This window comes from Eptesicus fuscus, chromosome 12 (genome assembly GCF_027574615.1).
Source record: "Eptesicus fuscus isolate TK198812 chromosome 12, DD_ASM_mEF_20220401, whole genome shotgun sequence".
In the NCBI taxonomy this organism is placed as follows: Eukaryota; Metazoa; Chordata; class Mammalia; order Chiroptera; family Vespertilionidae; genus Eptesicus; species Eptesicus fuscus.
In genome coordinates, this window is record NC_072484.1 from 81,023,455 (window position 1) to 81,050,102 (window position 26,648).

Below are 26,648 nucleotides of genomic sequence, written 5' to 3' on the forward strand. Positions count from 1 at the left end.
GAAAAAGACACAAGAAGCAATTTTATTGACACTAGAAAGTTAATTGAAGTAGACTAAAGTCTGTATGATTTAATTTAAAAATCAAAAATTACCTAGCATTTAGCTTTTCATAAAGACTTAAACAAACTGAAGTTTATATACAAGCACCTAATGGAATCTGGGCAGTTCAATGATTAATGGGTGCTGCTATGCCTCCATCTCTAAAGCCTGCAAAGGCAGAGTTTCTCAGCTCTGCATGCTTTTTCGCAATTTAAAAAGCTTGCGGGGCCCTGACTGGTTTGGCTCAGTGGATAGAGTCGGCCTGAGGACTGAAGGGTCCCGGGTTCCATTCTGGTCAAGGGCATATGCTCAGGTTGTGGGCTAGATCCCCAGTGGGGGGTGTGAGGAGGTAGCCAATCAATGATTCTCTCTCATTGATGTTTCTATCTCTCTCTCCCTCTCTGAAATCAATTTAAAAAAAAAATTTTTTTTTTTTAAAAAGCCTGTGGGTAAGTTTTCCCTATAAGACAAGGATCAGTAGTTCTCTTTCACTGGTCACAGTGCTACAAACAAGCAGCACTTACTGGAACCGTCCCCCTCGAACGGCCAAGTTTCTGAATCTGCATCAGTTATCTACCTCAGTTAATAAAAATTCAGGGTGCTGAGGTCACCTTCCAGAATCCCACACTATACCACATGTTCTCCCCCATTACAACTGAGATCAGTCCTAGACCCTAAAAAATCACCAGGTTTTATGACTCACAGATGTCAGAAAAATACAATTGAAGACAAAATAGCTGAGGCTCTAAATTTCCCAACCCGTTAAGTAAATTCATTGCCTGGCTCTGAATTAATTAGCATCCTACTTGGAATGAGGACAAAGGCAATTTGCTTAGATCTGGCTTTTCCTAAATATGAGAGACTTGGATACAGTACAACCCATTTATCAAACACAATTTAGGCATCAATTCAGGATAAATTCAAAAGAAGGATGTACTAAATTACTATAATGAATATTTCAAAACTGTACTAAGTTTCTAAAAGAGAGTTTGGGAGCTAGGACCTTTTTATAGTGAAATTAGACTGCCCCACACAATACAAATGACACCCCAAAAGAGGAAGCTGTGGAATTGGACTGCTTAAAGACCGCGCAAAACTGGAAAGGGCCTGTGAGCCTACAGTCCACCTGTAAACAGGGCTCCGGAGGGCCTTTCGTGTCGGTGGAGTGGTGAACACTGTCGTTTCTACATTTCAATGATGACCTCGGATGGGATCACATCTCACCTTGGTCAGCAGCATGAAAATCATGTCACTGTTGTCCTCACTAAGGAACCGCACCACTTTCTCGTACAGCTGTATGAACTCCGCAGGGGCAGCATTGGGAGTAAAGAAAGGAGACAAAAGAGAGCAGAGCCTTCTGTTCTTCAGAATGGTCTCCAGCACTCTTCTGCACTCTGATTTAGTGCCACTGATAAACACCTTGAACGAATCAAAGAGGAAAATGCCATCAATTCTCCACTCCCCAACCTTTATTTAAGCAACCAAGTTTTAAGGGGTAGTATGCAAGGCAAACGGGAGTTCTTTCTAAATAAAAATATAAAACAACCAAAAGAAACCTAAAATGAACATATCGCTTCCACTGTAGGTAGTATTAACAATCTGCAATGTACATACCATGATTACTAAGTACCCAAAGTGACCCTGCATTATGTCAAGAAAACAAAACTTTTAGGTTATAGATTTTAATACTTTAAAAAAGCTAACTTTCTACAATTAAAGTATAATCAGGATAACTTCACATTGCTTTAACTTGGTTCTAATGTTTAAGAGGACTAGAATATATGTGAATATTTAAATAATCTCAGGGTCAAGAAAGTTCTGATAAACTTGACCACAGGCAGAAATACTAAAGGACAAGACTGACAGATTTGAATTGCTAAAATTTTTAACTTCTATAAAGCAAAAAGTGTATAAGATTAAAGAAGAATAATGAAATAGAAAAATTAATTTATAATGAATTCCAGATACCAGGTTAATAGTCTGAGTTGCTCTTTGAAAAGCATTAAAAAAAGAAACTCTCCAACAGAAAATGTGCAAAGAACAATAACCAGCAAATCACCAAAAAGATATAAATGGCCAAAACATGAAAAGTTATGCAACTTAACAAATACTTAAAGAAATATGACATAAGCCCAGCTGGCATGGCTCAGTGGTTGAGCTTCAACCTACGAATCAGGTCACAATTCTATTCCTGGTCAGGGCACATGCCCGGGCTGCGGGCTTGATCCCCAGTAGGGGGCACACAGGAGGCATCCGATCAATGATTCTCTCTCATCATTGATGTTTCCATCCCTGTCTCCCTTTCCCTTCCTCTCTGAAAGCAATAAAAACATATTTTTAAAAAATAAATAAATAAATAAAAGGGCTCCTGAACCTGCAATATAAGTCTGAAGTCACATATCTAATAAGAATACCATAGGGTATATTTCATTATATCTGAAAAAGGCTAACAACACAGATTAACCTTACCTGTCCCAAAATTTCAATGCATGAAGTAAAGAACTGCCTTGTGGGAGGATGACGTTGAGTCTCATCGCTGACGTAATCCACAACAGTAAAGAACAGGCTAATGCCAACCTTCTGAAGCCCAGGGGTCGGCTGCAACTTATAGGCATTCACTAAGGTCCTGTAGGAAAACAGGTAAGAAGTGGTCTGCAGTATGAGAATCCAGACTCGCTCGGGTTTCTGATACTCTACATGTCTCAGGCAACATTCTTAAGAGTGCTCAAGTCCCATACAAATGTCACTTTAGAAACATTTCATGGTTATCTTCCAACCTGACCCAACATCTTATTTTCAATACATAAAAATTATTTATGCTCGATCCCCAGTGTGAGGCATGCAGGAGTCAGCTGATCAATGATTCTCTCTCATCACTGATGTTTCTATTTCTCTCTCCCTTCCTCTCTGAAATCAATAAAAATATATTTTAAAAAATAAATAAATGGCATGGCTGTATTCCAATAAAACTTCAGAAAAGAAAAAAAAATAGGTGGCGCCCTAGCCAGTTTGGCTCAGTGGATAGAGCATTGGCCTGTGGACTGAAGTGTCCCGGGTTCGATTCCGGGTTCTCTCTCCCTCTCCTTTCCTCTCTGAAATCAATAAAAATATATTTTAAAAAATAAAAATAGGTGGTAGGGCAGATTTGGTCCAAAGGCCATAGTATGCCAATCCCTATGCTAATTTAATTAGTGGATGCCTGGGGGAGTGTAGTAGCATGTTTACTATCGACAATAGCAAAAGAGCATTTTAAAGTAGAACGTCCTCACAACTTACGTAATCAAGTTTTCTGCATGCACAGCCGCCTCCACAATATTAAGTGGTGGTGGTTTAGTAGCTTCTGCTTGTAACTGCTTCACTTCTTTCCACAAAGCATGAAGCTGTTGGCTTACTGCTTCGTTCTTGTGCATACCTTCAAACTAACAAAAATTAAAATGGTCAACAGATTTTTTTTGCCCCTGGCTTTTAGGCGGATATGTTATTACATATATACTGGCAAATGATGAAAAGATTATTATTACAATTAATATGATAGCTCAAAACTCTTGGTTGAACCTGACAGGGATGGGGGGAAAATGTCAAAAAACTATTCAATAATCTCTGAATTTTTCATAAGGAAAAATTAGTTTTGACTTGAATTAAGCAGACTTGGATTAGTTTTCACTGGTTCAAAGTCTTCTGTAGGATATGCTCTATGTCACTTATGTTTTGACACCACAATCCTCATAAAAAGATAACTCCGTGTCTTCCTCCACGAGGCCCTTCCTGAAGCCCAAGCCCCTCCTCTGTTGATCATCTGTCTGCAAAGCCTTAACCCCTCTGCCCTCCCACCCAGCAGCACATACAATTCAACTCGAGACAGAGGCTGCACATCTCACGTGTGCCCAGCATAAACAAAGGAGGACATGGGTGCTGTTAATAAAACATTTGCCATTTTGAAAGGGGAAAAAAGGCATATACTTATAAAGCAAACAATAAAATAAGGTAAACATGGGAAGTGCCCAAATCAGTTGCATGCCTTGGAAAGAGCAATTGACTAATTCAATGGTTCCTAAAAGCTGACCTTTGATTAAATTTTTATTGGATTTCAGTGAAGATACAAAAAATAAGGAGAATTTAGTAAGCTTTAAAAAAACACACAACTAAATTTATCTCATTTAAATTTAAAAGACTATCCTTTATTTAAGATTATATCTTTCCTAGTTGAGGGGTTGTTCACAACCCTTTTTCTAATTAACTGATGGTGATCTATATAATAACTGCTTTGTTTCTGCATTTTTAATGTCCTTTTCTGGATGTGGACTGATGCAGAAAAGATCCTTGGCCCAGGCTGCAACACAAAGACAAAACCAATGTGGCAGATGTGGGGGACAGGAGGACAGGACATTGAGGAGGAGGCTGGCCAGGCTGATTGGGGCCAAGGGATCGGGCTGAAGAGTGCAGTGCAATGAGACTGGGGAGCAGGAGAGGCCTTTAAAGCAATCTGGGGAACTTGGACTTATTTTGCATGCACAGTAGAGAATGCTGAAAAGACCAGAACATTTAGGAGGCAGGAGTTTGAAATCCTACATTCTCCTTAGATGGTTTTCCACAATCTCATGGGTGAGCAGTAGGGTCTACATTTTCCTTTATATGCACCTGCCCAAGCCCAGTCTTCAGCCACCACTATAATGGTTACAGGTATCCTTTGTCTGTGGATAATGTCAACACTTAATTCACAAACTTATTTAATCAAGAGTCTATGTCCCTGTCAGGGGGCATAAATTCCAAATCAAAAGCTCCTGAAGGGCAATGGTCCTATTTTGCTTTACACAGCACCCAGCACAGCACAGCTCTGACAATACATTCAACACCTACTTTTTATGATCATAATGATAACTTACTTCTATAACATGCACCACCACTGTGGTAAAGATCTTTACAAAACTTCTTGTTTCAAAGGAAAACATAGGCTGTTAGTATGGATCAAAAGCCACGAAAGCGACTATCCAAGAATATGTAATGTTAACAATAATTGCTTTAGTTTTTACTACTAGAGAAATGAAAGATAAAAAAAAATTAAATTACTTCCACTAAGCCACTTACTGAATCAATACAAATATTAAATTTCAAAACTTTCCAACAACAGGCCAAAATTTAATAGCTTAAAATGTGATTAGGAATATGTGCAGTCAGCTCTTTTGCCCAATATGTCAACAACTACAATTAGAGCTGGTCTTTGAGGGCCACAGCCCTGAGCCGGTCTGGAGAGAAACAGCCAAACAGAGCGAAAGAGAATGTGAAAGAAGAAGACAGTGAGGACGAAGGAAAGTGGAAAGACTTAAGGACAAGAGAGAAAGAACAGAGGTTCACGTCACTGGGAAATGTAGAGACGAGACCAAGTCCACTTCATAACTTGAACTTTAAAACCTCCATCCATGTCATAGAAATTACTAATACTGAAGAATAAAAGAAAACCAACTAGTGTAGGAAGGTTTTGCCACTTTCCCAAAATGTTCATTATTTCCTAGCCTACTTATTTTGTTCACTGTTCCCACCACTGTTGAAAGTTTTCTTCCTAGAACGGGGGTGAGAGAGACTGAATGACCACCAGCTCATAATTACAAGAAGTCGTAGACAATAGAACAAAGCAGCCTGGTGGAAGCCCCTCCTGAGTCCCTTGAAGTAGACAAAGAAATTTAAAAGTAGGACACAGCTGGTCCTCCAGTAAGCTTTCACAAGAACCTGAGGCCCTCGGTGGGTCTTTTCCATCTTTCATTTCTAGGAATGAGCAAATTTTTCACATGACAATAAATCAATTCTGAGTCCCGCAAACATGCCCCACAATAACAAAGTACAACACAAGGAACCCTATTATAAATCACCCCATGTCCTCAGGGAATGTCACTGAATTATTAGAGGCTTCTACTAGGAGAGGCAACCACAGAAGAAGCACGTCTCAATTCCCATAAAATATATTTGACTTTTGTATACCCCCAACAAGCTATACACAGTTCAAACACTTGCAGATGGCTGGAAATTTCCAGGGCGTTCCCTCCCAGAAAAGTTTTATCAAGCAATAAAATATTTTCATGATATAATTTGAAATCTTCATAAATGAGCCATTAAAATTATATTAAAACACATATGTATTTTAATTTTAAAATTTATATTTTAAATACAAAATAATTTTCCATGAAGCTGATTTTAAAAAATGATCTGATCCATGAATTCTCTAATCAATGATCACATTCCAGATTGAATTTCCTAACTTTAGATGCATACAAATATGTTACTTTGCCAGAAATAAAGTTTGAAGGTAATGAAAAATACAAAATATAAAAGCTATTTCTGAGAAGACACTTTAGAGAAAACAGTCACCCAAGGAGATTGATAAAGACTACATTAGAGCCCTAGCCAGTGTGGCTCAGTTGGTTGGGCATCGTCCGATGCACCAAAAGGTTGCCGGTTCAATTCTCAGGGTACATGCCTGGGTGTGGGCTTGATCCCCAGTTAGGGCATGCAGGAGGCAGCAGACTGATGACTCCCTTTCATGTTAATATTTCTCTCTCTCATCCTCTCCCTCTCCCTCTAAAAATCAATGAAAATATATTTTTTAAAGGAGTACATTAGAATATCAAGAAAATTTGGGGGGAAAAAGAAAAAGAATACATTTAAACAGGTAAAAATGGGGACTGACACACACACAAGAGAAATTTTTGAAAGACAACCAAGGGTCAGTAAATAAAATTTCCCCAGTTTCTAAAAGCTAACCAAAAAGGGGAGCTATTTTTGTGCAAATGTAGTCAGGCAATAAGTAGGCCTCTCTCTAAGCATTTCTTTCCCAGCTCAGGGAATCCTGAATAATGTGCAGACGGAGTGAGGTGAGGTGATTAAGGGGCATGTGCTCTAACCAGACTGCCTGGGACTTCCTGGTTTAGCCATTCACTGGCTGTGTCACCTTGGGTATGTAACGTAACTTCTCTATGCCTCTATTTCTTCATTTAAAAATGCAGATAATAAAATTACCCTCTTATAGGGTTGTGGTGAAGATAACAATCAGTTCTGTCAATGTTCAGACGGTGCATGGCATGAAGCAAATGCTACGATATGCTGGCTAAAGCTAAACTTCCATTTGGAAGTCCTTCCAAAGTCACATCCAACTTAATTTTATTTTTCCAATTCAAGAAGGTGACCCTAGAGGCAGTTTGATTTTTATACACATTGTTGTACATCTCTCCATTTGCCAGTTGTCAGGCGCTGCCCAGCTGATCTGCCTTCCACAGGTCCCTCCCATGTTTGTCTTCAGTGCCCCCCAGCTGTCCATAGCACACAGCCAGCGCTCCCAGTGAGCATCCTTTCCAACGTGAACTCCAACCTTCCCACTGTGGATTCCTACCACCACTTCCAAAAACAACTTGAAATCCATGGACACAGCCAGCCCCTGACCCCTAGATGAAGTCATGCTGACTCCATTTGCACTCTGCTTCTTACTGAATCCAAACTATCATTAACAAAATCTTTTAAGGATCAGTTTAAGGCCCCCTCTCTCAAAATCTCCTGATGATTCTGCTTTTCTTTGAATTTCTATCTGTTTTATATGACTCGTCAGCACTTATGGAAACAGGTGATTAGCTGTGTGTGTCTTCACTCCTCTAAAAACTGTTACATGTTTTGAGACATGGCTCACCTGCTATATACTTCTTTTACTCTTTCTCAATGATATGCCAATTAGGGGCTCAATTAAAATTCTCTGAACTACAAAGGAATTTAAACAATCTTACCTGAACTGTTACAACTGCTGCTCCTTGGCATTTCTTACCACTAATGCCTCTACACTCCAAATGTAGTGTGGTCTGTTCTTCTCGATTAACATACTGTTTGGGCATTGTGTCCAACAGCTCACTATCCAGGGCAACTTGCTGAGATTCCCAAAGAGCAGCCGTTCTGGAAAAAAAAAAAAAAATCATCAGGAGGTCAAAGAAAGTCTTAGGAAAGATTTCATAATAAGTGATAAAGGCTTACAGCTACCCAAGCCTGCATTAGAGCAAGATATACTAGTAAGTATTCCACAGAAAAAAGACCAAAGGTATGTATGCCAAGACTTACCCAAATTCTCACCCTGGCAGTCATGCTAACCAGAAAATTAAGAAACAAAGAAAAAGTGGGACAACTTTTTAGCCAGATATAAAACTCCACTTAGAATCTGTGTTATATTATCAATGCTTTTTAAATGAACCCTTAAATATACAAGAACAAATGAGAATTTCATCCTAATTTAACTATCCTAAAAGGGTGCACTTATTTGTAAGTATCACTGATTTCTTAGATATTAGTAACTCAAACTAAATTTTCAAAAATGGAGAAAGTTGCCCTAGCTGGTTTGGCTCAGTGGACAAGAGTGGGGGTCCCAGGTTCAATTTTAGTCAAGGGCACATGCCCAGGTTGCAGGCTCATCCCTAGTGGGAGGCATGCAGGAGGCAGCCAATCGATGATTCTCTATCATCATTGATGCTTCTCTCTCTCTCTCCCTCTTCCTTCCTCTCTGAAATCAATAAAAACATATATAATTTTTAAATGGAGAAAGTGAATTCTTACATGGTATCAATATTGTTCTAAGCGTGTTATGATTACTTTGTCGTGCAGGCCAGTATGTGTGTGCATATGTAGAGTTGTGTGCACACACAAATAAATAACTGGACCAAAAACAGCAAAGGAAACAAAGGCCAGTAAGAGATTGATTCCCAGGGGCAGGAGCGGTGTGGAGTGGGTCAATGGGGGGTGGAGGGGCGGGGAGGCATCTGTAATACTTTCAACAATAAAGATAAATTTTTAAAAAAGGAGAGGTTGATTCCTGTGGGATTTGCCAAATAGACTCTTTTACTTTATAAAATAGACTTGCTACACACGTGCTCCTTCTCACAAGATGGCAAGCTAGAACCTGAAAGAGTTGATCATTCTGTCTCTCCCGTGAACACAGAACACTAAATGCCTTTCCCGCACTTCGATCAATGCCTGTGCCGATTTTTAAGAGTATGGAGAGTGAGAGAACAAAGCAGTGACAAAAGAAAGTAAATCATTTCATCCCCTTTAAATACAACCTTTCCATTATCAGAAGGTTCCTCAGGAGAAGCACAGGAAACACTTAACTGGCACTGCTGACACTCAGAATGCCACCTTAGGAAACATGTACAAATTTAGAGTTCATGAAAGCACCACATAATTTCAATGGGAAATTAAAAGACTTGTCACAACTTGGTTAACTACAGTAACCGGCCGGGTCCATCTCCACCAATTACCCGCATGGCCAGAATGCTGATGAGGACCCTTCCAGGTGCTACATCACCCAGCTGTCAAGGCAGCAGCAAGCAGGGAGGCGTGACCCGGGGGTCTCCTGGGCTTACCTGGCCTGCTGTCGCAACAGATTCAGGTCTGTGCGCACCAGCTGGGTGGTGTCCTTCTGACTCAGGAGCACATCAGAGGAAATAACCGGCACAGGAGGCCTCACTGGGTGCAGAGCAAGGGGAGGCTGGGGAGCGTCATGCTTCCGCAAGTTACTTAAGACCCTCTCTTTAGCTGAAAGAAAATAAAGTTAAATTTACTGAGTAATGGCTACAACTAGGTAGTAACTTACTAAGAGGGTGCAAAGCCCTGGCCTGTTACCATCATAAAAAATGCTGAGATATACAGAATAGACACTTCAGAGGCATAAACCTTTTATTACTTATAAGCTCTGAGGGAGCACTCACAGGCCTACTAATACTCTACCAGGAGCTGGGAGGTCAGGAGCATGGGGTGTGATTAAATCGAATTCCTACCTCAAAAGGTTAAAGCTCACAATCTAAAATTATTACCCTAGAGAGCCTTGCATGATGTACTAAGGTGTTTGGACTTATGCTAATACAAAGGGGATCTAGTAGCACTAGCCGGTATGGCTCAGTGGATAGTGTTGGCCTGCAGATTGAAGGGTCCCAGATTCGATTCTGGTCAAGGGCACATGCCCAGGTTTCGGGCTCAATCCCCAGGGCGGGGCATGCGGGAGGCAGCTAGCTGATCAATAATTCTCTCTCGTTATTGATGTTTCTATCTCTCTCTCCCTCTCTGAAATCAATAAAAATAAATTAAAAAACAACAAACAAAACAAAAAAACAACAAAAGGTATCTAGTGAACAGCTCTAAGTAAGCTTGAGAAAGATGGTAGCTACCATCAGACAATGGATTGGGGGATGGGATAGGTAGCCCAGTTAAAAGTTTAATGCAATCACCCAGATAAACTTCATAGGAATGGGAGAAAAAGAAATGAACATCACAGAATACAGCTAAGTGAAAAATCTTAAATTAGGCCAAGGTTTAGACAAGAGGGCTGAAAGTAGTCGAGTTAAAATGAATAAGAACATGGGCACAAACTCCTACAGAACTTATGTTTACATAGTCATATAGTCATTCATTTTTTCATTCATTCATTCACTCAACAAATGATCTATGGAGCCCAAATAAGAAATCAGGTGGCATATAAGAAAAATAAAGGTAAATCTGTACTGTTAACTTTGCAGTAAATTGCACATGTTCTCATATTGCTGAGTCCAAGTTAAATGTTTACACTTCTACAACTATTACACAGCTGAACACAACACAGTAGGTATCCAATATATCCTACCTTCCCTCCCTCTCTCTTTACTGCACTATACACATACCACAGCACAGGCAGGAACTGAAGAACATGAAGAAAAGCTACCACATCCCTGTTTCTTTTCCATAGTAAGATAACAAGGGATGAGAGGTCAAGGGAGTGTCAAGTCAACAAGTACTTAAGGGACTACTATGAATTTCTGATTTCATTCCAAATGTAGCATTCAATTTTCTATTCTTGTTAAGAAAAACTAAATTTAATAGACGTGACTTTACTTGGCATAAGAAGGCTTGTATTGTTTGTACCCCAAACAGATGGAATTTAACATTCCAAACAGGTCAAGTACAAGATCGTCCCTTAAAGCTGGGGTTTTTCCACTAGAACTACCACTCTCTGCACAGAATGTAACAAGTTGGATATTCATCACTGGATAAGACTCCTGAGTATGTTCAGGTTTCTTTCCAGCAACATTTTAAGGCATGACTCTAAAGAAAACTGAAGGCTCTTTTTCAAAGTCAATATCACGTATCATAAAAAATAAAATAAAAAAATCAAGGATATTTTAAGTGCAAAATAAAAGACAGGCAAAAATAAATTCAGAGCATTTTTAACTATAATAACCACTCTGGACCAAAAGTGACTAAAGCTGTGAAGTCAACAAAACAAATTTAATTCAAGAAAAGGAAGTTGGTGTCACAGGTGTGCAATAACTTGTGAAACTGCTAAAATTAACACCACCATCACAACCACAGTGCCATCGTTTGAGGTAATCGCCTAACCTTTTATCTGAGAAAAACCTGAAGCTTCTTATTTAAAAATCTAGGTCTTTAGTAGAAGTCAAAGGGGGGAAGGGGAAACATCTGTATTACTTTCAACAATAAAGAAACATTTTTTAAAAATCTAGGTCTTAATTTTATTTAGAACTGTACTGATCACCTGAAACAAGAGACAGGATAATAAGTGATGAAGAGCAGGGTCGCTGGAGCAAGATGGCTCTACCATTACCAGCTTTGTGACTTGGGCAAACTGGTCCAAGCCATGTGCACACTAACCACCTTATTATACCTCTCAGGTTCATTATCTGCTCAGTGGGGATAAACCTCATAGGGTTGTTGGGAGGACGGAATTAAGGCATATAAAGTATTAGGACAGAGCCTGGAACAAACTAAAGGCTAAACAAATTTCTCATTTTACTCCAGAGAAAACAATCTGCCTTTGGGGGCAGTGTGAAGGCCACGTAAAAGCATTACAGATGGGAGGACATTAACAGAGCAGTATTCACCAGCTTCCAGATCTACAAACATATTTCTTTTTCTCATTAACAGACTTTAAAGAATAGAAAATGAGACTCAATGTGGCTGGGTTGAAGGCAACTTTTAGACCTTCCCCTATAAACTTCTCTATATTGTTTAATTTTTTTCAATGAACACATATAACTTTTATAGTTGTGGTGAAAAACTATTATTATTTCAGGGGGAAAGTGGGGAGAAAGATGTTGGAGGGAAAATTTTTAAAGCCTTAGATGAAACTGTCTAGACGTTCCTTTTACAGATGAGTGGACTAAAGCTCTTTTTCTCTGATCACACAGCTAACTAATTGGTTAGTGACAGGGCTGCAACAAGAAGATATTTTTGCCTTTCTCTGAATCACTTCAGTGCTCTATTATACTACATATTACAATATTTTATTCAGAAGTTATGTTCATAATTATATTATATGCCCTACATTTAAAAAATATATTCAGTAATTAAAACCAGCAAATGACCCCAAATACTGTTTTATGTTATTTTTGTTGTAAGATATGTCATCAAATTTCCAGGTAAAATGAGTTTTTGTGGCCTGGCATAGAAAACTAACTGACAATTTATAAAACTGTTTCTCTAGAAAAATGCACTGTGAGAAACAACCAACTTAGAAACTTTGGGAATATGATCCATGTGTATTGTATGGTAAGAGTTCCAGATACAAAGAAAAGTTTATAAAAGAAAAGACTTCTGAATTGTAAAACTGCAAATCCAAAATAATGAAATTTAAAGTTGCACTTTACACATTGATATCAATTAAAACGTCTTTTTAAAGTCACTTTCCAGTCTCCTTTTCAGGTAGGTAGAACCATGTGTCTCAGTTTGGACCAATGAGCTATAATTGGATAGTCTGTAAGCAGCTTCTCAAAAGAGTCCTTAAAGAGGGAAATTCCCCTTCCTGCAGAGTAAAACATGAATGTGACCACAATCTTAAACTTGGACCATAAGTGGATGTCATGTGTGAAAACAGTGGGGCAGCCACAAGGGAGGAGCAGGGGTCCTTGAAGGCTTATAGGTCATGAAGCTACCATTCTGAAATGCCTTCATCCAGACTCCTTTTTTACATGAGAAAATCAAATTAAATCTCTAACTTATTTAAGCCATTACTATTTTGGAATTTTCTCTCACTCAAAGCCTAACTTAATCCTAAGTGGTAGACAAGTTAACTATGAACTATGAGAAACAACCAACAAGTTAACTAAAAAAAATCAATGCCTACTGAAGGAATACATTGTTGTACACCTTAACCCTCAATGGCTCTGATTCACTCATCCATTCCATCCTTCATACATTCAAAGGGGCTGATGCTTGTATGACTCACCCAAAAAAGGATCAGTGAAGTCTAGCTGAACTGACAAACTGCAGGATGTGGAATGGGACTCAAGCTTGGCCTGCGTCCACAGACCAATGGTTTCCTGAAACTCATAATGTATGCGCTCCATGTTCAGATATTCCATCCACAGATCCTAGAATGAAAACACAGGACCTTAACTTTCCCAGAATATTCACATTATAAAACTATATATTTAACTACAAAGTGAACCAATAAGTTTGGTCTATTTCAAGTTCTAAAGCATTAGGAAGAATCGCATTTAAAACTGATACTCGAACCATTTTAGCAAGAATCTCAAAACTTTTTTGATTATGTATCACTGGATCAGAAAAAATAATTTTATAGCCCCACTAAATGTATATTTATAAATTATACATACATATTACTGAGCTAAGAAATTATAAGACATAGGTAAATAACAGAAATTGTACAGAGATAAATTTTAATATATTGAAAATAATTGAATCTGGATTAGCTCAAACCCTATGTCCCACTAACAATTTAAAGGAAATATAGGGGACAGAAAAACATATTAAACTTCACCATAAAGATGCAGTAAACAAAATCTAGACTGTGGGGAAACTCTATGGACAAACTACCCAGTTTCTTCAACAAATAAATTGCAAGGGGGAAAAGGACTAAGGAAAGGACCTACAGATTAAAAGAACTTAAGAGCTATAAACCAAACACAAAATGCAGATCATGATCCAAACAAACTGTACAAATACAGCACAACCAAACTTTTACGACATTTATGAGATAATGAGAAATTTGAACACTGATTAGGTGCTTGATTTTAGGAATTTTGGAATTTTCTCTCACTCAAAGCCTAACTTAATCCTAAGTGGTAGACAAGTTAACTATGAGATGTGAGAAACAACCAACAAGTTAACTAAAAAAAATCAACTTTTTTAGTTAACTTGTTTTTCAGATGTAAATGCTATTTGGAGTATGTTATTGTTTTTCAGATGTAAATGCTATTGGAGTATGTTATCTTTTAATCTTCATCTTTTTTTTTTCTATCATCAAAAAGGATTCAGGGAAAAGAAAGTGCATGCAAGCATGGTAAGCCATGTGCATACTTTTTATCCTCATCTTTTAATATCTCTATTTATCAAGTGCTCTCTAGGATTAGTTCCAAGTTAACATGGTGGAAGGTACGGGTGAACTACAGATGAAACTACACACATGGTACACAAAAGGGGAGTGGGGGAACTGGTATGTCTATTATATACTATGCTGTTTCCTGTATGACTGAATTCTTTCATAGTAAAAGATGAAATAAAAAATAAGAAAAAATAGGACTTCTAGCATTCTTTTCCCACACTCCAGTGAGCTGTCCTGCATATTCTTTTATTTTTTGTCTTGCACATTCTTGTATTTCTCTATGTACTTCACTTTGGTGATCACTACAAATTAGAATAGTGGACTCACTTTAATGAGAAAAAAGAATCAGCCATCAATGAACACTAAAAACTACTTCAAATAGTAATAGTAGGTGATCATTTATAGACTATGGTTTTGTGCACCGTAATTTCCTTTTTTTCAGATTTTAAGTGGTCTAAAGGATCCTTCTGAACCTGAAAATGTCCCTGGCTTCAAATTAGCACACTGCCATTAAGTCCCAAGTCATTGTTTCCAAACTAACCAGGGCACAAGGTACTCCAGACTCAGAGAAGGAACTCCCAAGTCATCCTGATCACGGAATGGTTCCTAAGTGCACCCGACTGTTCCAGGTGCCGTGCCATATACATCTCCTGTTGTGCCTACACTTCTCCTTTAAGTGGGGCCACTGTGTTACCTTCTCTGCCTCTGTGCTAAGTAACTGCTGACAGAGGCTAACAATTAGAGAAGAATCCTGAGAATCATTGATGGATTAAGCAGAGATGCCTCAGAAAACACAAAAGGACAGAAAAACCCAGAACTTGGATTACAGATCAAAAATAGGAGTTATAGTCCTAGCTGGTTTGGCTCAGTGGCTAGAGTACAGGCCTGCGGACTGAAGGGTCCCGGGTTCAATTCCAGTCAAGGGCACATGCCTGGTTTGCGGGCTTGATCCCCAGCAGGGGGCATGCAGGAGGCAGCCGATCAATGATTCTCTCTCATCATTGATGTTTCTATCTCCCTCTCAATAAAAATATATTTAAAAAAATATAGGAGCTATAAAAGCAAAGGGCAAGTAGACTTAAGAAAAACAAAGCAACTAATTCAGTAGATGCTGGAGAGCCAAGATAAATATCAAAGAACCAAAAGAGCTATGATTAATTTTTTACAACACTAAGTACCTACATGTACAAAACCTTGGATCAGGTCTTGGTGTGTGGCATGTAAAGAAGAAATGGGTATGGAACCTCACTCAGGATTTCACGACACTAAGATCACACTTATTTTTCCTATTTCAGGTCTCAACTCAAAGATCACCACTTCTGCCCCAGTGTGAACTGGGTGCTGCTCCTCTGTGTCCCCACAGCACCCTGTACATTCTACCTCCACAATCTTAATCACCAGATGTGATCATTGTTTAGTCCCCCATTTGACAGTAAGCTCCTTGAAGGCAGAGACTGTGCCAGGTCTCTTTTTGTATATTTGGCATTTGATATCTGACACTTTAAAACCTTTCTTCCATGAGAAATAAATACTCATGGAAGAAAGAAAAGGAAAGAAGAAAGAAATGAAGGGAGGAAAGAGAGAAAAAAAGGAAGGAAGAAGGAGACCAAAGATACCTACTAGAGATGAAATACTACATATAATATGGAAGCAGATAAGTTTAATTAAAGATCCAAATTAAAGTCTCTCAAGTCTTAGAGGTTCCTAAATCCCATCCCAGTGTAAAGGTCAATGCCCAGTAGAGTTCAGCACCTAGAAAAATGGAACTGGAATAGGAGAAATGTACACACACACACACACACACACAGAATTTAAGAGAAAACTTAGAAATTTGGGCCTAAAAAAGGACCACAGACATCTCTGGGTACTAGGAAGAGAACAGCTTAGAATATGTGAAGACTAGAACGGAGTACTTCCAGAAGGGCAACCGAAACTGTAACACCCGCGAGTCATCTCCAAAGCCACATAAAGGTGAGCTCCTGTCTATTCCACGTAACTTCATATATAATGTATGAATCCTAATAAATTCTTACACGGTGCTTTTAATGGGAGTGGAGATGACAGCTAAAAGTGTTCGGCTTACAACAATTTAAATTAAGAAAATATACAAGGAAGGTTATGTTTATGAGATGGTAGAAAGTCCTAGACTGAGTTTCAAGCATTCAGGTGAGGTCATGGTGGGGCCGGAAATTCAAGAGGGAATATCCCTTTAATACAACAATCACTTGTATACTGACAAAATCCACAAAAACAATGACCATTCGAGCAAGTGACTTCCATATATATAAGTGGTTTTACCATTCAATTATGAATGTGACCAATTCAAATTCAAAGTACAGTCAGAGATGCTAAAAGAGACATGGCCATAGTTTCACCTGCTGATTCTGCATCACTTTGGCTAGCCTGTGAGTGTCATAATGCTTTGGTAGAGTAGGGATATAGGTATCTCCTTTCTGAAAATTCTCATCTTCCAGCCATAATATATAGACGTTGAAGAGCCTAAAAGAAAAGAACATAATTATATAAAATATAAAAAGATGTGCACACAGATGAAGTTTCTTACAGCTCTAGAAACAATGGCACCACAACATAAAAGAAGCACATGATACAGAAAATGTTTCCAACAACGATCACTCTTCCAAAAAGCTCATGAGCCAGCTGGGGAGAAACAGGTTACAGATAAATAAAATATGATGCAATAATTGCTAAAAGACAAGATGTGGAGAAAGAACTCTGGGAATTCCATTATTAAATACAGTAAACAGAAAAAAACCTAGAAAGGTGATTTTATCACAAACCTAGGAATGAATTTGGAGCTGCTCTTTCCTGAGCAATCCAGTCAGTGAGCCTTAGTGCTTTGAAAAGTTTAAATAACATCCAAATAAATATACCTCCTATCTCCCTGAGAAACAGTAAAAGCCATTTTCAACTTATGCATTGGCAGCACCTGTCAGTGTTAGGCTCAATGCATCTCCTGCCACAGGAGTCACAGATAGAACTCACAGCATGTGATCCCATTCCCATTAAGAAGAAATAAAACAAAGCCAGGCTATAAAGAGAAAGAAAAACAATCTGAACTTTCCAGTAAAAACATTTTATAAAATGTAATGTTTCCTTTGTTTTTATTTTTTGTTTTAATAAGGAACACAGTCCATTTAGCTAAAATCACTGGTACTTTAAGCAGCTGTTTGCAGCAAAAGGTACCAGAGAGTCTCCAGCACACGAGTGACTGGGTGGGGAACTGGACGGAGGTGGCGTGACTTGGCTTTGCTCAATGAAGTGGAAAATTACCTCCTTTACCTCTGGGGTGGTCTGGGTAGGAAGAGAGCCGAGACTGGGGTTTGAGCTCTTGCAGGGAAGAGGCTTGTATGGATCTCTCTTCCAGCCTCTGATTTGGTAAGATGGACACTTTACCAACACGACAAAGGAAGGGGGAGTTAAGGGGGGCAGAAGGGAACAGCAGAGACTTTCTTCGCTGATCTAAATGTTCAAAGATAAAGTCTTCCCACTAGTTAAGCCTGGTTAACAATCAGTTTTCCTTCGAGCAAGTAAAACAGGAAGAAATCATCTGGAGGCTGAGAGACAGCCCTAGGGCTCTGATGTCAAGCACAGGGCGTCCACACCAAGACATTTTGTTCCCAGGACTAACATAAAGAGTTATTTTTAATGTCTTACTTATAAGACTAATAAATTTACAGCAAACTTACAAATGAAAGGTGAAGGGCCCTAGCTGGTTTGGTTCAGTGGATAGAGTGTCGGCCTACAGGTTTGATTGAGGTCAAGGGCACATGCCCAGGTTGTGGGCTCGATCCCCAGTAGGGGATGTACAGGAGGCAGCCAATCAATGATTCTCTCTCATCACTGATGTTTCTATCTCTCTATCTCTCTCCTTTCCTCTCTGAAATCAATAAAAACATATTTTAAAAAATATATTTTAAAATAACTGAAAGGTGAAGGAAAATGGGATAGGGAACCAAACTTATTTCAAAGTTATTAACCTTTTGGGGATGCCAATATTGTGCCGATTTTAGAAGCAGTTTTGGGAGATTACTGGATCCCACCCCAAGTGGGTCCTGAAATCCCCTAAGAGGCCTATGAACTCCCACTTAAAGAGCTCTGCCATGCTCATTTATTTCTTTTACAAAACTACCAAGCAGGCTTCCCTTGATGTTCACCTGCCACAGCCAATTATTTAGGTTTATTTCTGTTTTTACATTAAAAAAATGACATAAGCCTCTGGTTTAAGACTCCAGGTACTCAACAGAGGTATACACAAATTGCTGACTCATTTCCTACAAGAAACATAAGAAGAGAAACACTACAAGACATAAACCTATAGTCAAAGCTGCCTTCCCTAGTGAATCTAACAAGAGAATAAGATCTAGCAGTTTAGAAACACATAACTGCCCCTGCACAGTACTGTGCTGCAAACAACATGTAAATGGCTAAACAACCACGTCTTACCTCACTAGCTCGGTGTGCAGCTCAGGTGAAGTCAGGTAAGCAGGGGTGCCAGCCTGGCTCTCGGGTGGCCCTTCACTGCCCTCTGCTGGAACACGGAGGGCCTTGCTCGCTGTGTGGTGGAAATCAGCTACCTCAGTCAGGCGCCTCTTCATTTCTTTCAACAAATTAATATGTGCAGGGCTTTGGAAAAATCTTCTTCCAATACAACCATCTATGGGTAGCCTTAAGAAATACAAGCATAGATCACAATAAGATCAATACATGATGTACCTCTTATGTGACCACAAAATCATAATAACAAGTCAATATACTATAGCTGTATATATACTGCATTAAATTAATACATACCAGTTCTACCATAACAGTTATTATGAGGCTCCAACAAGATGGTATATATGAAAAGTTTTTTTTTAAATGAAATGCTATGCAAATTCAAGATATTATCACCACTTAGAGGTACAAAAGAGATTAAAAATAGTCTCTCCTTGCCCTAGCCAGTTTGACTCAGTGGACAGAGCATCAGCCTGCGAACTGAAGGGTCCCAGGTTCGATTCTGGTCAATGGCACATGCCCTGGTTAAGGGCTCGATCCCCAGTGGGGGGACGTGCAGGAGGCAACCAATCAATGATTCTCTTTCATTGATGTTTCTATCTCTCTTTTCCTCTCCCTTCCTCTCTGAAATCAATAAAAATATATATATTTTTAAAATAGTCTCTGCTCTTTTTTTTAAAAAATATTTTATTGATTTTTTTACAGAGAGGAAGGGAGAGGGATAGAGAGAAACATCGATGAGAAAGAAACATCGATCAGCTGCCTCCTGCACAATCCCTACTGGGTATGTGCCCGCAACCAAAGTACACGCCCTTGACCGGAATCGAACCTAGGACCCTTCAGTCCGCAGGCCGATGCTCTATCTACTGAGCCAAACCAGTCAGGGCTAGTCTCTGCTCTTGAAGAACGTGCAATCTGGTAGAAAACAGAAGTTTCAAAGAATTAACATTTATGTTTCAAGGAAGTGAGTTAAGGTAGTGAAAGATGAGCTAGAAATTGAATTGGAGCTAAATATCAATGGTTAGTAACAGTGGGCAGTTCCAGCTGGTCAGTCCCTTCAAATCCAATGGAAATGTTGGACATCCCCAGGCCCAGCCCAAGAGCTGCCAGACACAGCTCGGCCTTTGTCCACACCTACTTAACTCATCACAGATCTCCTCCTCCGAGCCCCATGACAGTCACACAAGCAGCCTATTTGGGGCAATTTCTCTCCCTTTGCATTTCCAGAGGTTCCAGGGTGCTGTCTTCCCCATGTTGGGTATGGGAGACGGTAAAGAGAGAGTTGCCACAAGATACCCTGAACTCAAAAAAGGTCTAGTCTAATAATTGTGAAGCAGGAAGGGAGACTCCTAGCTGAGAAGACTCCAACTCACCCGCCGCAGTGTGAGAACTCAGTGCAGCAGAGCAGTGCTAAGGCAGGAAGGATTCACAGAAACGGGTGACGATACTGGCTACCTACCCGTATTGCGGTCCTGGGCGGTGCAGGTACAGCAGGAAGAACTTCTGCCAGATGAGCGGGAGAAGAGGGTGATCAGATGGAGTGACGAGAGCCTGGTGGGCCCAGCGATAGACCAGAAGCCTCTGCAGCGACGGGACGAGGGGGAGCTTCAGCTGGGCCTGGGCTTTCTACAGAAGAGGTGGGACTGTGAGCAGCCATGAAATAAACACAAGTGCAAAGTTTGCTCGTTCTAAATGATCCACAACTTACTTCTCCAACCCACTAGCTAACATTTTAACCTCCTTGTTAGCAGGAGATAAGGGGCAGCTTTTCTTCTGTCAAAACATTTCACAGACCCCAGAATTGAAAAGGGTCTAAACTGTCACCTTGTCTAACCTCATGTCCATGCCTTGACACGCCTTTATGTCTTTGCATATAAAACACTACAGTGCAAGAAAGTAGGAGATGGCCCTGGCGGGTTTCGCTCAGTGGATAGAGCTCCGGCCTATGGACTGAAGGGTCCCAGGTTCGAATCTGGTCAAGGGCACAGGCCTGGTTGCGGTCTCTATCCCCAGTGGAGGGGAGGGGGGGTGTGCAGGAGGTGGCCGATCAATGATTCTCTCTCATCATGGATGTTTCTATCTCTCTCCCTCTCCCTTCCTATCTGAAATAAAAATATATTTTAAAATCCTATATAATAAAACCCTAATATGCAAATTGACCGAACTGCAGAACAACCGGTCACTATGACATGCACTCACCACCAGGGGGCAGATGCTCAACGCAGGAGCTGCCTCCTGGTGGTCAGTGCGCTCCCACAGGGGGAGCGCCACTCAGCCAGAAGCCAGGCTCATAGCTGGCGAGTGAGTGCAGCAGCGGTGGCGGGAGCCTCTCCCACCTCTGCTGCAGGTGGGCGGTAAGGAACGAGGGGTCCCAGACTGCAAGAGGGCACTAGCTGGGCTGGGGGACCCCCACCCCCACCCCCAGTGCACGAATGTCATGCGCCGGGCCTCTAGTAAATAATAATAAATAAATAAAAATAAAACAGCAAACATTTATTTTTTATAAAAAGGAAGTAGGATATGAAAACCAAAAGTAAAGTTTACTGTCAAACTTTATCAATCTCTTAAAAATTAGATTTTTAAAAGGACTTTAAAGAGTGATAAATTGTTTAATAGGCTCTGAGACCCCAAAGCAAAGTCTATAGTCCAAGCATGTCAAACTCACAGCCAGCATTTAAATGAGGCATGCAGCCTGCCGGCCACAAGTTTGACATGCTTGGGGGACCCTAAAAGAGAAGGCACTTAGTTCTAAAGCTTTGTTCCAGTGTATCTCAGTTTTTAGTGAGCCTGAGGATCAGCTAGGGAGTTTTTAAAAATAAATTCCTGATCCAACTCCAAACTCAGAATTTCAGAAGTTGGGAGTCCTAGAATCTCCAGGAGATTCTGATGCATGTGGGACACACTGGAAATTGCTTTAAAACACCGGTGATCTCCTTCACATGCAATGAGCACGGCCTTTAATAATTAGTGTGACTCTCAATGCAAAATGAACCCTGGGAAGGACGCATATACTTCAAGTATAACATTTTCTACGTTGGTCTAGTTATGTGCTTTCCAAACATTCACAACAAAAGAAAACATAGGTGTTCAAAAACTACAGGTGAATCCATCAGCATCAAAGTATAAACCACCTTCTCCCACTCAAATGCAGAACTGCTATTTGCACCTTCAAAGCTTGGTCAGGAGTGAAAGAAGGGTTTATAACCAATTCCCCTTCAACAACTCTTCTGAGCTGAGAATCTTCTTCAAAGATGGACTCCATGTTCAGGACGGTCCATGCAAACCACACCTATGATGACAGCAGGTAACAGGAGATCAATCAGCAGCTCACTTGGACAAACAAAATACAGCCTGGTAATCCACAAACTAATATCTTTCCTATCATAGATCTCAATGAACAAATATTTAGGGTTTCTAAAATTAACAGTTTTCATACCTATATATACTCTTATCACAGATACAAATTCAGATAAAATAGTTCACTTAAAAATGTCAAATTCCTTTTTAGTAAAAGAGAGTATTTGTTTGCTCAAAAATATTTAGCAGGCAGTTTCTATATGCATGGAAGACAGGAAAGAGAGGTAGACACAAGCTCTGCTCTTAAGAAGTTTTCCATCTAGCTCAGTCGGTGTGGCTCAGTGATTGAGCATAGAACCATGAACCAGGAGGTCACAGTTCGATTCCCGGTCAGAGCACATGCCCAGGTTGCAGACTCGATCCCCGTTAAGGGGTGTGCAGGAGGCAGCTGATTAATGATTCTTTCTCATCACTGATGTTCCTATCTCTTTCTCCCTCTCCCATCCTCTCTGTAAGTAACCAAATGTGGAAGTATGTAGTGGTGACTACTGAGTCAGGAATAAAGTGGTATGGGAAGCCAGAGGAGGGAGGGCATGTTCAGAGAAGGCTCTACGTGGAGACTGAAGGAAAAGGCATGCCTAGTAAGCAATCAGCTAGGCCAGTGGTCGGCAAACTGCGGCTCGCAAGCCACATGCGGCCCTTTGGCCCCTTGAGTTTTTAGCAAAGGCCAGCTTAGGAGTACCCTAATTAAGTTAATAACAATGTACCTACCTATATAATTTAAGTTTAAAAAATTTGGCTCTCAAAAGAAATTTCAATCGTTGTACTGTTGATATTTGGCTCTGTTGACTAATGAGTTTGCCGACCGCTGAGCTAGGCAAAGGCAAAGACGTGAGCAGGTAACAGTAGGAGTTGGCTTCAGCTATATCCCAAGAAGTATAAGCAGGAGGTAAGACTGATAGGAGGTGAAGGATGTTACTACTACTGGCTTAAGTGATGAAACACGCGTAATTCAACACGAAGTCTAAGAGGTGATAATAATGATGAAAATAATGTGCTGGTGAGAATGATGACAGCAATAACAACAGCCAACACCTAGTGAGCACTACATGCTAAGCACTGTTCTAATGCTTTACAAGTTGGTGCAATCGTTATTTCCTTTTGACAGTTGAGGAAACTGAGGACAGAGAGGTAAGCAAACTGCCCAGGGCACAGCGCTAGCAAATGGCAGCACCCTCTGGCTCCAGTGTCCACTCTTAACCACTCTGCCATGGGGCTGGCCAGGCTGTGCAGTCAGGCAGACCAGGTCTGGTCTCGAGCTGTCTGAACCTGAGCTAGCCACTAATGCCATCAAACCTCAGTTAACCCCTCTGTGAAACAGAAACAGCGACGGTGAAATCTCAGCAGAGGCCACTGTGAGGGTGAAATGAAGACGTACTCTCCTCGTGAGTGCTATGTCAATGCTAGTTATGGTAGGCTAGAAATAATGTACTAGTGAGGATGATAAAGATACTAAAGTTCACTGAGGTAACAAATGCTCCTGAGGGTTTCCTACCTGAGTGGGCGTGGCCAAGCCCTCCACAAACGAAGGAGTGATGTTGCCGGCCACGATCCAGCTCACCAAGGAAGAGAGCAGACTCCGGTCACAGTGGTAACCCAAAGCATTCTATACCGGGGAGAGGATTGGAACAGAAAGAGGAGGCTTTAAAAAAAAACTTATCAATGACCTTTTCAGGAATATCAGCAATTATCTCACTACAATGTAAGATTCTGGTAAGACATGGATTTCAGTAATTCATTAGTCCACCAGCAACCACAGACCAGGCAGTGTATTACAGCCAAATGTAATGGGGGTGCAGGGACATTTCTTTGGCTTTATGGGGATCGGAGCCAATGGACTGCGGTTACTGCGATAAGACACCAGTAAGGCAAGCTTTTTTAGCCGCAGAGTAGTGCTGAGAATGGTGTTTTGGGGGGAAACTTCTTAGAAGGCTACTATCTAGCAAGGGCCTGAAAGATAAATTCTCTAATAGGTTTACCTTATGTTGCTGGTAGAGTAATTTCTGCACACAGTCCTCCTGCATCAGCTGAAAAGCTGTTTTACACAAGTGGTCCATAAGGAAGAGGATGGGTTGTTCTCGGAACCAAAGATGTTGGCTTATTAGAGCCTGAACCCAAAACTCCAACACGGCAATGGGGCCCACCTCATTGGGCTGAGTGCTTACAGATATGTGGGCCTATGGAGAAAGGGCTCAGGTGAGGTGACAGGTAATAACCAACCTCCCATTTTTCAAAACACCAACAAAATAATATCTACTTCCACTCCAAAACCCCAATCTGCTGACTTTCTTGGCCTAAAGGACTGTGCAAAGAGCTCTGGAATGACCAACACGTAGATGCGCTGGCACTAGGGATGCTTGGGAAGGGCCCTGACCTGGATCATGCTGTTGAGAAGCTTCACATTGTCCCCATGGCTGGCTCCAGTCAGATGCTGTGCCACCTTGTGGGTGACCTGCTGCGTGACACCCTGAGGGACGCCACTGTCCAAGTGCAGGAACAGCAGGAGGTGTGACAAAAACCTGCCAACACATACAACGACACACTTTATCTCCCAAACAAAGTCAACAGAATTTCCAGTGGGTAATTACTTATGAGAAAGAAGAAAAATATTAAAGGGGTCCCATTTTTAGACCAAAGCTCTATTCAGGGATTCTGAAAAATCTTCAAGAATTTCAAAAGAATCAAGTTTTCCAATTTCATGTGGGTTAAAAGGAATTCTATTCACCTGGAGAAGGATGTGAACAGACCCAAGACATACAAACACGTGCAAATTAAAGAGCATCTGAGGAAAAAAACTCCAAAGTGCCCCAATATCCCTTCTACACTCCCCACTTCACTAACAAAAGCAGAAATGTTAGCAAAATCATTCCACAATATTGTCTTGGGTGTCAACTTCACACAGGTCGCGTATGGGCACTTATCTAAAGTACATCTAACCCATTAACCTCTCTCATAGCACCCTTCATGGTCCTTAAGACCAGTAACTGCATCCTGAGGATGCGATAACTTCCTGTGTCTGAGAGCAATGCCCGGCCTGCTTTGCTCACCACTGTACAGATGGGAGCAGCACACAGAAACCAGAGACGTAGTCATCTGTACCTGCCGAGCTGTTTTCTACTTACTGCTCATTCTTCAGAAGGTAATACTGGCAAGGGTAGAACAAAGGCAGAATCTTATCCAGGACATGGACCACTGTTCTCAAATGCCTCGACTGGACCAGAATTCCCAACAGTGGGATGCCTTCTGCACAGAACTTCTCAATGCTATTGAAAAAGAAAAAGGCAATGAGCATACAAGGCAGCCAGTTCATAAACTGATGTTCTTCCAATGAGCTATCAGTCTGCATGCTACCAGGATTATCTTAGGTCTCCAGCACATTCTTACATACCCAAACTTCACACAGAAATACTAGAATCAGAACTCTGGAAGTAAAAAGGAACTTAAAAGTTCATCTATATTTTCATTTTATAGATGAGAAAGGTGAAGTATGTGCCCAAATTCACATACCAGGTGTACCAGTTAATAATGTGGATTTGTTTCAATAGATGGAGTTGCACATATGTTGATATACGTGCGATTTGATATGTATGCTATTTTGTTGTATTGACAGCAAGCTTCAAAACTTCCTATGTCAAATTTTCTGAAGGTGTTAACATCAGAGATATTTTTACGCTTAAAAATGTCAAATTTCGTGCCAAAAAAAAGCATTTCCGGGAAATTTTAATTTATTACTTTATTTTGAAGAAAATTGCTGCTGAAGGTTATCGTATACTTCGGGAAGCTTATGGTGAACATGCTCCATCTCAAGATATTTGTGAATGCTGGTTTAAATGCTTTAAAAGTGATGATTTCCATGTGAAAGACAAAGAACATCCAGGTCAACCGAAAAAGTTTGAAGACCAACAATTACAAGCATTATTGGATGAAGATGCGTGTCAAACTCAAAAACAACTTGCAGAAAGATTAAAAGTTGCTCAGCAAACAATTTCCAATCATTTATAAGCAATGGGAAAGATTTTAAAGGAAGGAAAATGGGTGCCACATCAACTGAATGAAAAACAAATGGAAAACCAAAAAGTCATCAGTAAAATGTTGCTTCAACGGCACAAAAGAAAGTCGTTTTTTGCATCGAACTGTGACTGGCAATGAAAAGTGGATTTATTTTGAGAATCCCAAATGCACAAAATCATGAGTTGATTCAGGTCAACCATCAATATCGACTGCAAGGCCAAATAGCTTCGGAAAGAAGACAATGTTCTGCATTTGGTGGGATCAGGAAGGTGTGGTGTATGATGAGCTTCTAAAACCAGATGAAACTGTTAATACTGATCGCTACTGACAACAAATAAACAATTTGAACCATGCTTTGATCGTAAAACAATCA

The 26,648-nt window shown here is 40.3% G+C and overlaps 1 protein-coding gene across 1 annotated transcript in view; it reads right to left on the bottom strand.

Annotated features, from left to right (window-relative positions):
• EPG5 (ectopic P-granules 5 autophagy tethering factor) overlaps nucleotides 1–26,648 on the bottom strand; it is an 83,668-nt gene that overhangs the window by 22,125 nt on the left and 34,895 nt on the right. Inside the window, exons 17-30 of the mRNA XM_054723811.1 lie at nucleotides 25,387–25,527; nucleotides 24,639–24,783; nucleotides 24,244–24,441; nucleotides 23,760–23,870; nucleotides 22,074–22,196; nucleotides 20,367–20,533; nucleotides 18,857–19,078; nucleotides 16,768–16,891; nucleotides 13,274–13,418; nucleotides 9,423–9,594; nucleotides 7,803–7,965; nucleotides 3,316–3,458; nucleotides 2,509–2,665; nucleotides 1,264–1,458 (exon numbers count right to left, since the gene is read on the bottom strand). Of these exons, the coding sequence (XP_054579786.1) occupies nucleotides 1,264–1,458; nucleotides 2,509–2,665; nucleotides 3,316–3,458; nucleotides 7,803–7,965; nucleotides 9,423–9,594; nucleotides 13,274–13,418; nucleotides 16,768–16,891; nucleotides 18,857–19,078; nucleotides 20,367–20,533; nucleotides 22,074–22,196; nucleotides 23,760–23,870; nucleotides 24,244–24,441; nucleotides 24,639–24,783; nucleotides 25,387–25,527 (2,206 nt within the window). The remainder of the gene's footprint in view (nucleotides 1–1,263; nucleotides 1,459–2,508; nucleotides 2,666–3,315; nucleotides 3,459–7,802; nucleotides 7,966–9,422; nucleotides 9,595–13,273; nucleotides 13,419–16,767; nucleotides 16,892–18,856; nucleotides 19,079–20,366; nucleotides 20,534–22,073; nucleotides 22,197–23,759; nucleotides 23,871–24,243; nucleotides 24,442–24,638; nucleotides 24,784–25,386; nucleotides 25,528–26,648) is intronic.